Below are 16,374 nucleotides of genomic sequence, written 5' to 3' on the forward strand. Positions count from 1 at the left end.
ATTAAAAATATTTTCCAAAATTTTAATATGCAGATTTCCACAAGGTTATCAATTTCAACAGACTTGAAATGAGCTTTATGGTTTTCTTATTTTTCTTACAGCACCATATTCTTATCCAGTTATTTCCTATTTTGAAATGATGCAATCAGCATGATTTGAAACTATGCTTTCTAACTACAAGGTACACTTGCTTATAGGTTCTAAAGCATGCCTGCTTCATATTGCATCCCGTTGTACCACAGGCCATGTTACATCATCTTTTATAGTATCACTTAAATCTCATAGCATTATTTACATTTATTTTTCGGTTTTGCTCAATTTTTTTTGCTTTTAAGAGTGGTATTGAATTAATTGCTTTAAGCAGGTGTATTTTTAACTCACTTATGAAATGAAGAACATTTTTTGATCCTGATTTTCTAAGTGCCATGTTGAGCTGGATTCTGCTCAATGTCTTTGAAAATTTTAGCACTTTGCACAAAATTCATGAGGTTTTGATAAATACAAGGACCAGGCAATTCAGACGTCTGTCAGAAAATCCATTCAAAAGGAGAGAAACTGTACTGGTTGTCAATCATATCTTACTCTGTAAGTTTGTTTGTCAAAAAGCATACTGGTATACAGAGGAAGAAAGCTGCAGTACAATTCAGAAAAAGATGATGACTGTGGCTCTATCAGCCCTTTAGAATGAATGACTGGAACAGAATGGCAGCACTGCCAAAGCAAAACGCTCCACATAACCTTCATCATTTTGCCAAAACCAGCCCACCAGAAGAAATCAAAGAGAAATTCCAAGTGCGGACTTGCCAAATGAATCTTTTATCTAAATTTTGAAACAAAGACATTGCTCTTGCCAAACATTGCTAAGCTTTGCCGAGGCCTCACGTGAAAAATCAAGAGCTCTGACTATTTGGAATTCAAATTCAATGTAAAACTTGGGCCTATTCCCAATTAATGCAAATGAGACACTGCACACTACTTGAAAGTCTTTAAATTAAAAATGATCCTGACATAGAACTGTGCCAAATTAAGTCAGCAATGATGAAATTATAAAAAAAAATGGTGTTATGAACTGTCCTGGCACTTAAAGATATGATGAAGTCTCCATAACACTCGGAAACCTTGTAATTACGAAAACATTCTGTTAAGTCAACATCTTATTTCCAAAATATTACACTCTCAAGGAATTTAAAATAGTCTCTTTTAAGGGCATACAAAATAAAAAAATGTATTTATGTTGAAAAACACATTTTAAAAAATATATTACCACACTGATAAATTTCTAATGGTGTCATACTTTCCTGTCATATACTAAAAAAAAAAAAAAAAAAAAAAAAAAAATTACATTTTGGACAAAAATGTTTCATTTATAATATAACCTTATTATATTTACTTGTATTTTTCTTCAGTAAAGAACTGGAACAGCTTTTCTTTTTCTTTCTAAAACTGATACAAAATTACTTTACATTCTCTCTCATGGTTCATTATGAGATAAACTAAAATCATACTCAAAGGATGCCCTTAGCAATGCTGTTGTTAAGGACAGCAAAGCTGGCAGGTAAACCCGGGCTGACAGGGGCTTGTTTTCCAATTGAAAGTGTAGTACCTCAAATACTTGTGCATATTCTATGTATACTGCCAGCTCGAGGATCACTTTTCAAGTCCCCCCTAAGAGAACCTGTATTTTAAAAGTATATGTACATTTTTTTTAAGGGTACGTTTCCTCAACAATTAGCCACAGTTCCACCGGAAAGAGCTTCTTTATGTGGTAACTGATAATTTCCAAATTCCTTTCCCTACCACTTTCATTAGAAAACAATAAAGTGAAATTCTTCAAGGAAAATTATGTCCTGAAACAGCCAGCCAGGTTTCACTTAAAACTCTATTCATACACAGATATGGGTTTATGCATTGCTTTTCCCTTCTCTCTTGTTACTCTTCAACACAGTCAACCCCTTAAATTAACTAGCATAAATATTTAAACAGCATTTTCATTAGAACAACTGATCAGCTGGAAGAGAGACATCTCACTGGAGTGTTCTCTGAAAGCACTGAGCACTTGTGCTCAGAAATACATACTAGACTTCAAATAACCCATAGGGAAGAGAGCATTTATGAATACCCAAACTGGGAGAATTCATGATGGAAGAGCATAGATGATGGAAGGGAATACATGATTGGAGAGGCAGGACAGGTGGTAAGAGAGGCTTAGCCTCTCATTGCTAAATATGTGCAAGTGCCCAGATTATCTGTGTAACACATAAATGCAGAGAAACACAAACATATCCCAGAAACAGCTGAGGTGCACAAAAAGAGAAGAAATCAGAGAAGACTCTTGGAAACCTGCCTGATTTCCTGTGAGCACACAGGTCACATGCTTGGCAACCTCACAGGGAAACCCAACTTGCATCCCTGTGACTCTCAAGCAGTCTCCCTCTGGGAATGAGGGAATGTTTTTTGAAAAGACAGTGATTTTTCCCAATTTGCATTCATGAGATGACCAGACTGTTTTGAACTGGAACTCATTTCTTTGTCCAAACATTTCAAAAATCAGGGACATTTTTCTGACCCAGAACACATCTTCAACTACCAAGATTTAACATTAAATGGTCCACCCTTCACCACTCACTCCTATTATTTAGAAAATTTTAATTCTGGCATTCTCTAAATTCTAAATACTTAACTTTGAAACATATGAAAAGGATTATGCGTTCAAAAAATTTACAATTCTGCAGTCTTGCAGATTTCTTAAATGTTTTTATTCTTCTTAGAATAAATGTCTATTTAAAACAAAGCAAAAATGTTAAACTAAGAGTTTGAAATCCTTCCACCTATCTATTGTAGCTAAAAAAAGAATTGTAGGTTTTCATCCTCCATTTGTATCCATTAGTAAAGAAGTGCTCCTCTTATTGTTCTCACTTATATTTACTGAAAATGGAATGTCTCAAATGAATTCCATTTTAGAATCACATTGAGAGCATGGTCTAATTCACAGAGATGGGATTTTTTTTTCACATTTCCTGACCTCTTCTCTCCAACAAGTTTCCTCGCATTCCTGCAGTTTTCCCAAGTCCTTCTCCTTATCCAGTGAAACCAATCTGAAATCCAAGATTTTAATTCAAGCAAATGAGGTGGCACCACACCACTTGTCTATCACATTGTCTACTTCCTCACAGGACCTAAAATCCTCCAGATTTCAGATTTACTCTATAATGAACATTCACATTCAAATCCATGCCTTTCCTTAACATGGTCAGTCACTACCAAATCCTCCTCAGCTCTATGAAGCATCTTTTTGGCTAATCAGTAAATCTTTTCCTCTAAACTCAGTCTAAATTCAAAGACATTCAGAGATCTCCCAATACATTTTGGTTCCTCATCAGAACTGTTGCATGTCTCCCACAAGTCTTTTCAGTTTTTTATGTGGCTTAAACCCAGACTATTTGTCCATTATCAGGCCAACACTGGGCCATCACCCTAACTCATGGTTTTCCTGACTCACCTTTTCAAGTTCCCCTCCAAGTCTTCACAATACCAAGACATGCCACTGTCTAAAGAGCAGTCTAAACTTCACCTAAGGGTTTCAATTTTCTTGTCTCCTCTCCTCGTAGGTTTACACTCCACACTCTGCCATTATGCTATGTCTCGTCCTTCTGACAGACTGGAGGAACATGGGAAGGTTTGCAGATCATAAAAATAAAATACTCTAAAAAGGAATTGGCCAATTCCAAATTACAAATGAAGTCTTAAAAGTCTCTTTTGCTAGAAACTGTAAGTTATTCTCTATATTAAAAAAAAAAAGGTAAAAGAAAAAGGAATTAAATTCATGTTCAAATCACAGAATGGACAAATATTATTTGCTCACCTGAAATATTTGTTTCAAGGAAAAAAGTGCCCGTCTCAGTTCCCGTCCATTGGAATTGTAAAGTTTTTCTGGGAAAACAAAATAAGACAAGAGAAAAAACTTCAGCATAAAGAAAACTGACAAAGCAGCAAGAATGTAGTACAGCTTTTGACAGAATCATAGCACCCACTTCTCATTAGTCAGACTTTTTAAAATACAGATATAGGACTTTCATTAAATGTGCATGTAAACCAGGATTTAGTTGTCTATAACTTAAGATGGCATCTTCCAGGTAAATTCAAAATAGCTTCAACAAAATCAGTGAGAAACAATTCTCTCTAGAGTTTTTGAAAATGCTTAGAAATACTGTTCTTTCTGCTTTAAGGTAAATTTAGGGTTTACTCAAAGTACCAGATTAATCTCAAAAGACTTGTCTGAGACCACTCTTTGCCTTTGTTATCAAAGCTAGAGCCACTGAATCCCATCCTTGACTGCCTTCCCTCTAGACATTCTTTTCTCATGTTCTCATCTTTCTATTGTTAAATCCTTTCTCCAATAGCAATGAACGTTAATACCAGAAATAGTCGGACAGTCTGTTCTTAGCATAATTCAAAACAGTGTTTTATTCTCCTGAAAACTGATCTTGACCTTTTTCTAAATGAACCAGAAGCCTTCTTTTCATCATCCAATACTGAAATGTATTACTTCATTTATTCCCCTACTAAAGTATTCTCACAGAAATAATTTAAAGACAAAAGCAACTCTGCAACTCTGCTATCCTTCTGAACCCTGCTACAATGTTTGTGCCTTTGGAAGAGGTCTTGGACTGTGCCTCTCAAGTCTGTTGTTGCAAACTTGTGACTGTGCAGGGATAGAGCAGAAGGCGAGCTCTTCAAACCTTCCTGGTCTACTACGCTTGGTTTATTTGATAGAATAAGACTTTATGCACATCTACAGTCCTAAATTTAATTTTACTACACTAATGCAATATAAGGGCAATGACAGGAAAATCAAATCTTCATGGTCACCTCAGATGACACACTTGCCTCATCCATAAATCATCATGAAAGCACCCTCTCTGCAATCGACAGAGTAGTGGCCAGCAGGTCCTGAGATCAAAGCTGGAATGCCCATAGAATGATAATAATCTTATTAGAAAATTAAGTATCAACCCCCAACATTTTATTTCTTACTTTCCCTTGCCTATTTCTCTTTCAATTACCACTTTACACTACAAAACCAAATTAGATTTTATTTCCCTCTGTCAGGAAGTTGCAAAAAAGGGACTAGAATTTGAGGATTCAATGCATTTATAACTCAGTGATAATTTTTTACCTCAGTCAAGGAAGGTGGGGTCTAATTCTAGAAAAAAAAACATTTATTCCAACAGTCATCTTCAATCAAAGGAAAAATACAAAGTAAAATGTCGGCAGAACTAACGCTATTTTTTTTTAACTCTGAAAATAGTTTTGTTCATCCCTAATTGCCTCTGATTTCAAAGGCAGAATGTACAGAACTGGCAAAACTATTGTTTTTATAAGTTGTCTCCTTTCTTGCACTTTTTATAGATTCTTGACAAAACATTGGAGGAACGGATTTCACTTCAAGCCATAAACTTAGAGGCACACTTTAATCACTCTCACTTAAAAACACACTGGCATGTGGGACCACATTTCTTGGCAGGATAAAGAGTAATTTTGTCAGGAAAGCCTAAAGAATAATAAAGATCTTCTAAGACCCGGTCTGTCAACTTTACATGCCACATTACACAAAATATTCCTTTTTGAAAGTTACCTCCATCTGGCATTTGTTATTACTAATTTCCCTCTATTCATAATTCACCAGCATCATTATGAGCAGAATGTCTCCAAACAAGGCAGTGCATTATCATCTTAATTAAGAGAGGCACCACTTCTTAAAGTCCTGGCAACTTTGTACATAAATATCAATGTCCTAACAAATGCCATCTGTTGGTCTTGGTCTTAAACAGAAATCATCATCCCAGCCCGGGGTGAAGTCCTAACAAACCATTGTTATGATACCATAACACTGGTTGTTGCATTAGTGCGTGAAGATTTTTGGTACATCTCAGAGAAACAATGCTGAACATTTTTTCTCCTTGGTGTTTTCACAGAGCATAACCTCATCCTTGGCAGTCAGCACAAACAATGCTCTCCCTGCTCGTCTGTAGCAAGAGGACAGAAGTTACTGACTGCAGCTCAAAAAGGGGTCTAGGATTAGAGCTAAGAATCAAGTTTGACAATAGTTGTGGCACGTGTCACAAATGTTTGAGGTGGGTTGAAAAGCCATCTGAGGAGTGACAGTCCAGGTGAGTCATCTCACTTCTGACATCTTCTACCAGAGACAATGTACGCTCACAGGTACCTCCTCATACAGAGCTGATCTTGTTCAATCAGCTCAAAGTCCACAGCATCTTCACCTGTTACTCTTACACGGCAACATACTCTCTGCATAAGTCTTGACACCCACTCCTTACAGTGCTGGCAGACACCAGAAACATGCACTGACCATAACCCAAGGAGGAAAGTGATGAGGGCTATGCTACATCAGAAGATGTTTTGGTTTAGAAAACCTTAGTCTAGGATGAAGCTCACCCACGGCAAGAAAGCCTGAGTAAGCCAAGGTACTGCACAGACTCTTAAAAAAGCTTGTACTTTTATTGTGTGTGCTGTTTCTCAGATTACAGCTGGGAGACACTTGCTAAGATGCTCTCAAGGCCTTTGAGAATTCCCACTTGTTAACAGTAACTTTAGCACCCCAGGGACCTCAGGCTCATCCTGAAAGCTCTAGACTGCAAGTGAAGTGACAAAAATGCATCAGCAGAAACTGAAAGGCAAAAATCAGTTCTGAGCTCTTTTCCTATGGTAGAAAAACAAAATTAAAAAGAAAAAAGAGAGAGAGAGAAAAAGCCACATATGCTTACAAAGTTTTCACACTGCAGATGATTCAGAAACTAGATAGCAAGTGCTTTTTAATGCTTGTTTGACATAAGCAGTTTAAAGTGTTGCCCTGTGAAGCAGACTGAGAAATAACTTTCCATGTTGAAGCACAGAGGTGACTAATTCCCATAGTCCTCCCTGGCAGAGCTGTCTGTAACTGAAACAAGTAATGCCTACAACTTCGAAACAGGAGTCTAGCCTGCTACTATCACCAAACCCAGAAAATTCTGAGGTGCTCCAAGGACAGTCCAAAAGTCTCACAAGTTCACTGCTTTGTTATTAGGTGTCAGATAAGCTTGAATATGTACACCAAGACTGCTTTACACAAGAAAATAAACCTCTGAATTTCAAGCAGGAACATGTGCTGCTACACCTCTCTGTGAAACTTCTCTGGCCCTTTGGTAAAACACATTTCCTGTCCTTCTCCAGGCCAGGTGCAGGCTGGAGACATTCTACATTCATATATTTCAAGGTCAGTGAAAAACAAAAGATCAGTGAGTTTGTAGGTCAGGGAGTTTGTGATATCCGACACACAGACTTCATCTACCTATTAATGATGGTGGCTTTGACAGCCGTGTCCTGGTGACACTAGTGCAGCCACTTTTACTGCTTTTCTTCAAGAAATAAAGAGCTGCATCTGCAGCTGTGAAATAATTTTAATTGCATATACACTGATGGCAGAAAATTCTCCTTGCAGTTCGCTCTGATGTAAACTAACACTAGAGGGCACTGCTTATTTCCTTATTTTATGAAAGAAAAGGCACTCTGTCCCTCCATGGGCTTCCCACTGATAGAGCAACACTGTTTGGGATGCAGAGTTGGCACTCCATTAACCTTGAAACCCTGTTTTAATCTTTAGACTGTAAGATACCCTATGAAATTGAAAAGCACCAGCACTGCCAATTTCAAACATTCAAAATCAGGATCAACTCTTTTGAAATTAATAGAAAAGCAGGTACTGGTATGGGACTGAGTTTTATTTACTGCAAGAACCAAGAGTCACATTTATTATATTATCCTTCACATCATAGCAGGGAGGTGTATATCCTTGAAAGACAGAGAGATTCCCTTAGCTCAGCACCTGTTTCTAGGGGCAGAGAATCACAGATAACCAGACTTGTGGTAGAGACAGACATGTGTGACAGGTAGCAACCTGCAAGTGGCTATTTTGGTTGCTATTGCAACCTGCAACAGCAGAACTTTGGTTAAGAGAAGCCTTTATGCTCCAAAAGAAAAATATTATTTATTACTCTGTATTTCTTTGCTTGTTTTTACTTTCATGAAAGACAACCCAGCCTAAGTGAAAAAGGATTCTTATAGGTGAAATTGGTACAAATGTAGCAGTGGAGGGAAGGCAGTTTGGTTTGAAAGCAACATCTTTTCAGAAAGGAAGAAAAGTCTTTAAAGATATTTTATCAGACTACTTGCAGCTTTCAAACAGATTCTATATTTTCAAAGAGAATTGCCAGATGCTCAAATTTCATTGATTTTCACCTCTTTTGACTATGTGGGAAAAGGGACTTTTTAAAGAAAATAGTAATTTGTTCTTATATTCTTAAATAAAGTACTAACTTTTCTTCTGCCTTCTATGGAAAAAAAAAAAAAAAAAAGAGTGTTTTCAATCCACAGTAATAAAAGAAAAAGTGGAACTGGCTGAACATTGCCTGGTTCAGTCCCACGTGTTACACGTGACCTCTGACCGACAGGGTACCATCCTCCTCCCTTCCTCTTCCATCACACCCATTGAATTAGTCCCTGGGATATAGTAATTTATACAGCATCAGCCTTTTGAGCTGTTGGCAAAGGCTTGTGAACATCTGGCTGAGCACAAATGGGAGTTGCTCTGCTTCACTTGCTGCTGCCTGAATGACCTCCATGTCTCCCATCCATGCCTCTTTTCTTTAAACTATAATTTCAAGATGAAGCTCCTTTCCTTACAAAAACATAAAAGGGAGATTAACTCCACATTTGATTACATTAGCAGGATACCTGGTGCAGATCCACTTAAATGACATTTGAAACATTTCCTGCCATTCATTTTCACCTGGCATTGGACAGAAGTAGAAACATTCTCTGGCTTCCAGTAGCCACTTGCAAATTAGCCAGTACTTAGAAACTAAACAATTTAATTCCTCTCCCTGCATAAGGAATAACATATTATTTAAAATGCTCACTAGGAAGAAGTGTTAGTGATAAAAGGTTTTCAAAATTTAAATCAACTGCCTACTTTTCCAGCAGCACAGATGGGAAAAAAAAACTTGAAAGAACAAAGAAAAGTGTTTATAACAGTAAGAAATTGTGGCATTCATTCTTTCTGTGAATGCCCATGCCACACTTCTAAATTTATTACTGCACTATCCCAATTTTAAATGCATGTTATTTTATCTGAATAAATGTATACAATTGTAGAACTAAAAATTTGAGCAATACAGCAACAAGTCAGGCAAATGGGTACACTCTTGTGACCAGGCATCAGGAACCAGCCAGGCAGACTTCACTCGAGTAGGCCCACGGGTACATACAGTGCTGCAGATCTATAAAACAACTGTATATAAAACTAATTAGCATAGTGTGCCAGTCCTTCACTGTATGTCAAACAAATTAAAGCAGTTCTCTAAGAAAAGACTTGGTCCTATGCCAAGAATAGGCTCTTAGTTTAGTTTTTGTCCACGAAAGTTAGTCATAAATGTGTTGGCCAGACAAGGCACTCTCCTTTTCTTCCCAGACCCCCTAGAAAATGCACGAAGAAGGGATTCATTCACAGGCATATTGCCCACTATTACATTAACACAATTGCTGCTTCTGCTGCGATTACTTTGTTTTGCATTTTACGAATTTCCTTTCTTTCCCTATGAATTTGATCTTATTTTGTCTGGATAAATGGTTATGAATTAATTAGTGGAACATGTCACATGTGCACTCAACTACATATTCTCCCACTGATCCAGGGATAAATGGTTAGCACATAGTGCAGGAAAGGAGCTTTCTCACAATAAAGAACCTTAGGCCAAGCGAGTGGCTGCGTACAAATTTCGGGAAGCTGAGTCCACATCACAGTCAGCACCGAATACTTTGGAGGAATGTGCAGGCTGCCTCCAAGGAATGCTGCCCCAGCTCCCCGGCAGAGAAAAAACCTCCCTATTCTCCTTTTCATTCAGACACACAGCAGCTGCTTAGCTAATTATCTGGGACAGTGGGTCCCCTCAGCAAGCAGGGTCCTTCGCCCCCACTGGGAGAGGGGGATCCTTTGTCGGGAAAGGATCCTATTACGCCTGCATATGAGAAGAGCTCAGCTTCAAGCCTGCATCCTTATTCCCTTTCTCTTTAAAGGACCTGCAGGTGGGGAGTGGGAGGAGGGAAAGACAAAATAGTCTTGGACACCCTTTCCTATCCTATACCCTAAAGCCATGTTGGCAGAGGCTCAAAGTAAAGAGTGCAAAGAGCCACCTGCAAACCTCAGGGAGCCTGTGGGTTTGGACTGACAAGCAGGGAGAACTCCAGGGCAGGATCTACCCTGGGAATGAAAAATACCCAATTCAGCCAGCACTTCAGAGCGATTCTATACACTCACACATGGGATTTTCTGCCTCTTTGAAAGCAGAAATCTGCTTTCCTGACACTGCAAAAAGTACCCAGCAGAAAGAGTCCCTGGATTTCCACAGGGAGAGTACACATGGCAAAACCTCCACTCTGGGAAGATGGGTTGGAGCTAACCTTTTTTGACTATTTCTCTGAAATGCCAAATGTCTTAACTTTTGTCACAAGGGAATTAACATAAGACTGTCAGCACGAGAATGATTATACATTTTAATCCAGTGAAAAAAGTAACCGCTCCTGCAGGTTCAAGTGTCCTCCCTCACTTTTTGCCCCTGTGTTTCTAAGAGATATGAAATGAGACTCAATCAGTTGTGGGAAATGAGTAATATGTAAGTCCAGAGGATCAAGAAGAAACACAATGACCCTGAGGATGAGGAATCAGAAACATGCAACAAAAGGTCCTTTTCATTCTGAACATTTCATTCCTGAGAGTCCTGGTGACTCCCCTACCCTTGGTTCTAGGTGATAGTGCTAGTGGAGGTTCAGCATAAACTACAGTAACATCTAAATAATTCCATGATATTTAAAAGAAGGAGGTTTTTATGTAGATATCTGGTAGAAGGGACTTTCCAGTCTTTTCCGTACTCCACTGTCATGGTTTAACCCCAGCTGGCAGCCAAGCCCCAGGCAGCCACTCGCTCACTCTCCTACGAGCGGGATGAGGGAAAGAAAGAAAAGTGTAACAGTAAGAAAACCTGTGGATGAGATAAAGACAGTTTAATAGTAAAGAAAAAGCCACCCACACAAGCAAAGCTAAACAAAGAATTCATTCACCACTTCTGATGGGCAGGCAGGTGTTCAGCCATCTCCAGGAAAGCAGGGCTCCATCACGCCTAACAGTGACTAGGGAAGACAAACACCTTCATTCCCAACGTTCCTCCCTTCCTCCTTCTTTTCCCAGCTTTATATGCTGAGCATGACACCATGTGACATGGAATGTCCCTTTTTGGTATGCTGCAGTCAGTTCTTTTGCACCCCCAGCCCCCTCAATGGGGTAGTACAAGAAGCAGAAAAGGCCTTGACTCTGTGTTAAGTGCTGCTCAGCAGCAACAAACACATCCCTGGATTGCCAACAATATCTTCAGCAGAAATCCAAAACAGTCCAAAAGTCTCTCCCAAACTAGGTACTATGAAGAAAATTAACTCTACCTCAGCCAAAACCCCTCTGGCAGCATAAAAGGACTAGAGTGATCTCTTCTCAACAATTTCTACCGAACTTCTGCATATTCTACTTGGTTTCAAGCAAACCACATGTCATGGATAAACCATTAGCCAGAGTTTCCCCTTTACAGAGCTCTAAATTAATATCCTTTTACTTCTATAGACCCATCCACATGGAACTAGGAAGAACATTTGTTGTACTATCTGCACACATTATGGCAAACAAATGCCAGTGATTTACACTAAAGGGAGATGTTAAAATGCAGCAAGTGTTTATATAGTTAAGTGCAAAAGGAAACCTGAGTCTTCATCTGCTGGATCCAGGCATATACAGCTGTGGAAGACGGGGCTCTCTCTGTATGCTGCACTGCATTATGTTAGAGATCCTAAAAACTGATGGTGTCAAAACTTCCTCTTACTGCTTCCATTTCTAAATTAGCATATTAAGGCCCTGCTTGCTCATAAGCAAAAGAAAGGACATATAAGGTGATGTGGGCTGAGAGTGGTGTGAAGCTGCCTGACAAAAACGGCTTGTACTTTTCCTCTTAGCTTTATATGTCTCTGCTCACTACTGTTTTCCCAATTCTCTACTGCAGAAACCTGTGTCAGTTGTCTCTGACTGTTGTTGTAGAAAAAAGGACATAAGCAGTAAGAAAGCCCAACAAGGAGGGCATAAGCAGAAGAGCACAACAGCAGGTTCTACCTAATATAAGAAGTAAAAAATCAGAGTGGGACATTAAAATTCAGTGTCAACAAGAAATCACTTAACTAAACAGAAAGCAACAGCAATGATCCCAAGAAACTTGAGTAGTTTGCAAATTTTCATGATTAAAACCCCCAGGCTTTTAAAATTAGTTGTAAGCTAGAGAGATCATGAAAATGCATGGGGTGTTCGTTGCCAAAAGATCTTTTTTATAGCTGGCTTTCAGGGTCTGGCTGGGAAAAATATTACAGGCCAGTGCCACAAAAAGTTTTCCTGCCCTCTATGAGCCAAAAACTGTGACTGGAACAGCAAGTTAGCTCTGAATCCACTTCCCATCTGGTTATCACCACAGCTTTTACTTCCCGTTCCAAATTACTTCTCTCATGTATCCTTTCTGATTTTGTAAGCTAGAATACAGAATTCCTCTTTACAGTTATAGTTACATTTCCCAGTGAGACTGATGCCTACTGATAACTTTGAACCTATGGGGACTATGCCCTATGGAGGTCTATGCACACAGAACAAACTGCTCAATCAACTCAGCCTTCTTTCCTTCCTTGAAATAAAAAGCCATATTCAAAAGTTACAACATATTAACAAAATAAAGAGCCTCTGCCTCTTCAGCCTACTTATTCCAGCTATGGAACAGGCACCACAGTGTACTTCTCTACAATGATTTATTTATATAGGTCCTCTCCACTTGAATGCAAAAGGCACTAATATGCTCTTTAGTTCTGAAGTGCAGGAAACAGTACTTTGGGTTGACAGCTTCAAAGGAGGGCACTTCTGCATGTCCAAAAAATGCTATGACTTCTCTTCTGTAAAAGTTAAAGGGTTACAAAAGGGAAAAGGCTGTGTAACAAGGTCAAATATTACAGCACCGTATTAGAGCAAGTGGTGATGGAAAAGACTTGAGAGGTCATCTTGTTCATCCCCCTGCTAATGCAAAATTGTTCCCTAGAGAGTAATACAGCAGGAAAGTAGTTGTTATGCTAAAATATAGGTTACATAATTCAAGAGAATGGGGCTGGGGAAAATTGCTAGAAAAGAAAATAATATAGAAAAACTTACTGCTTCTTTAGAGATTAGTGTAGCAAAACTGAGGCTAAACCATAATTTTAAAAAGTATGTGGAGACCAACCTTTAATGTTTGTTTCAGTTTACAATGCAGTCTCTGAGTTGCTGACCTGTGTGTTTGTGCTTGAACAAGCATATTTAGGCAGTGCCTCCTGGATTAGAAATATTTAATAAGAATATGCTAGTCGTGATTTTTTTTGTTTTATTCCATTTTAAACACAGTGCCAACATGTTGCTCTGCATGTTCAATCAGTATTAGTAAACAAAGAGCAACAAGAAAATTATAGCAACCCATCACCAAAAAAAGACAAAAATTTTAGGCACACCCTCACTATTCCTAGAATTATGGATGCCTTATCTGCGCTGACAGCTTGGCAAAAGGCAAAATGTCTGAGTGCAAAGACATTGCAGCTTTGTGCCAAGAACCTGAAAGAGCTCCTGAGCTTAAAGCTCATATCAAGTTTTTCTTTTGCATAATACATGACAAAATATGTCAGGCGCTATCTCCCAGACCAAGTTGTTGCAGTGATCCTAAGTCCAGCCTCAACAAGTGCATCAAAACTTAACTAGTCCTTTCAATTCAGAGGATGCAGCCTCCTAATTAACTGCACGCATTGAAGCATCAATTTGTTCAGAAATTTGGAAAGCAAGGATGAAACCATTTATCTGATGGCAAGGCAACAGGCAAAAGAGGAACAGCAGCAGCAGTTCATGTTGAAAACCTGATAAAGCTGCTTCTCCTCAGATTGCTGCTAGCAATTAAAATGGTGTGTGCATTTTTAAATACCTGGGCCTGCATTGCCTATGTGCATGTGAGACTTTCCCCTCTCACAGCCATGCTGCTGGAGGCAACTGGTTCCAACTCAGTGTTAGGGTTTTTTAGACCATGTGAAGTGGCCAAGACCAAGAAGCAACCACAAAATCCTCAAACACAAAAACCAGTAGATGTGCCTGTAATTGTGACACACTTTCAATATTAAGGATCAGTATTTAATTGTACTTGAGCAACTCCCAGAAACATCATCCACATAATCATAAGGATCCCTTCTAGAAAAAGCTTCTAGAGGTGATACCTGAATCCAGTGAGGCTTCATCTTAAGTATTTTTTTAATTCCAAAATTAATTTAAGAAGAGAATAAGCAAAGAATTTCCATGTAAATGCCATAGCATCTTCAGGATATTTACTTCATATTTTCATTACATTTAGTGATGATAATATTGATTTCTAAAACAATTTTTAATAATTTAAATTAAATGTACAGACCTCCTCGGTCTGAAACTCTTGCAATATCTCAATATTCCACTTCCTTATGTTAAGAACTTTACTTGTAGCTTATCATTTCTACACCTTCCTGTTCTTGTGTACATCCTCTAATCAATTCACATCTTTAAATGTGTAAACCCAGACATGGCAATTCAACTAAGGCTTTACTGATTTTGAATATAGAGGAGAAAGAGCATTTCAACAGACAAATATTTGATTTTGCTTTATTGTTACAGTCACACAACAAAGAACAATCCCTTAAGTAACAGTCTCATAGTTCCTAGCAGACATGATCTCAGTCAAAAACAATAAACTCGTTAACCAGCTTTGTTCTAATATCTTAAACTGCCTTTTCCCATGTGTCTTGATGCATTTTAGAGTTTTTTTGGAAGGATGCTTCTTTAGAATAGTGGAAGGATATAGTTATATTAATAGAAATTAAATTTACAGAGATGGATTTGCAACAGAGGGAGAATGAAGAAATATCAGATGTGCAGAAGGAAAGACTGAAGCACAAATACTTTTAGCAGATGTCAAAGTAATTCAGGGTCAGCAAGTTTCCCATCATTCTGAAATTGCTGGGACATATGAAAAACACACCATTTTGGCAACTGAAAACCAAACCCCACAAACAAACTGGAACAGAACCACTAAAATCTCAGGCTAAATCCATGCCAATGCATGACTCTCATCTGATGCAGATGCCAGATCAAGCACACATCCAGTCCTCCTTCAGTAGGCTGGGGAGGCTTGGAGATTCCTGTTATCTGCTGGACAACTCACTTCCCAGATTCCTACTGCTGCTGCACCCTGTGCCTCGCCATCTCCTGGCACATGGGGGGTGCAGGTAGCTGGCACATTGATGGTCCATCTGCTATCCCATGTCTTACAGCAGCAGGGACAGGCAACAGGCATCCCAGGAACGTGGCACAGGCACCCTGAGCAGCTTAACACAGGAGGAAGGAAGGTGACACTCTGGGGCAGCCAAGAGTCTCGAGCTTCACATGCTGCACAGAGCAGCCCTGAAAGAGAGAGCTGTTGCTGTCCTGTACTCCAGAGCACTCTCTTTGTCCTTCAGTTACCATATTTTATGTATCACTCAGACACTCTATTATCACTAACTCTTTTATTATCACTCAGGGAATACAAAGCTTTTTCAGAAGTGGAGACACCTTTGTACTCTATTAAGGACCTGTACATTTGACTGCAAAGATTTAACAGCAGAAGTACTTCAGTGTTTCACATCGATATGAAAATTATGTAGAAGTAGGGTACATCTCCACTTTCCAAGTACCATTTCCAAGATCCATGATTAGGGTGAAGAGAGGTGTCCAAAACTACGTGTATTAAAACCAGGAAATTACTGATAAAAGACCGTGTTCATCAGGTAGAAATTTCCCTTTTGGAAATTCTTCCCCATTTTCATAGCTGAAAAATATCCTAGATTTTCCAGAAACAAGATGCATGGTGCTTGTAGGGTCCAGAACAGTATGATTAGATCTTTAAGAGGGAACACAAACCCAATATCAGAACAATCATTTCACCCTCATTAACAAACACAACAACTAAACACCTCTGTGCCAGATGCTTCTCTGAGTTCTGTTTGGAATCAGTGAGTTCAGTTAAGTGTATTTGCAGCCAGAGAGAAGCTGGTATATAAATCCACCCACTGCTCTGGGAACCCATTTTGCCTTTTGAAACAAAAGCTGGCTCATGCCTCTCCAAGCAATGGTGTGCTGCCCATTGGGGCATCAGCTCTTCACCTCTCTCT

The 16,374-nt window shown here is 38.9% G+C and overlaps 1 protein-coding gene across 7 annotated transcripts in view; it reads right to left on the reverse strand.

Annotated features, from left to right (window-relative positions):
* The window catches only part of FHOD3 (formin homology 2 domain containing 3), a 370,799-nt gene that overhangs the window by 196,474 nt on the left and 157,951 nt on the right, over positions 1 to 16,374 (reverse strand). For all 7 annotated transcript variants that reach the window (XM_068195730.1, XM_068195740.1, XM_068195787.1 and 4 more), the window contains one exon: positions 3,863 to 3,930. In XM_068195730.1, the coding sequence (XP_068051831.1) occupies positions 3,863 to 3,930 (68 nt within the window). The remainder of the gene's footprint in view (positions 1 to 3,862; positions 3,931 to 16,374) is intronic.

The sequence above is a fragment of the Anomalospiza imberbis genome, chromosome 1 (genome assembly GCF_031753505.1).
Source record: "Anomalospiza imberbis isolate Cuckoo-Finch-1a 21T00152 chromosome 1, ASM3175350v1, whole genome shotgun sequence".
NCBI classification, from domain to species: Eukaryota; Metazoa; Chordata; class Aves; order Passeriformes; family Viduidae; genus Anomalospiza; species Anomalospiza imberbis.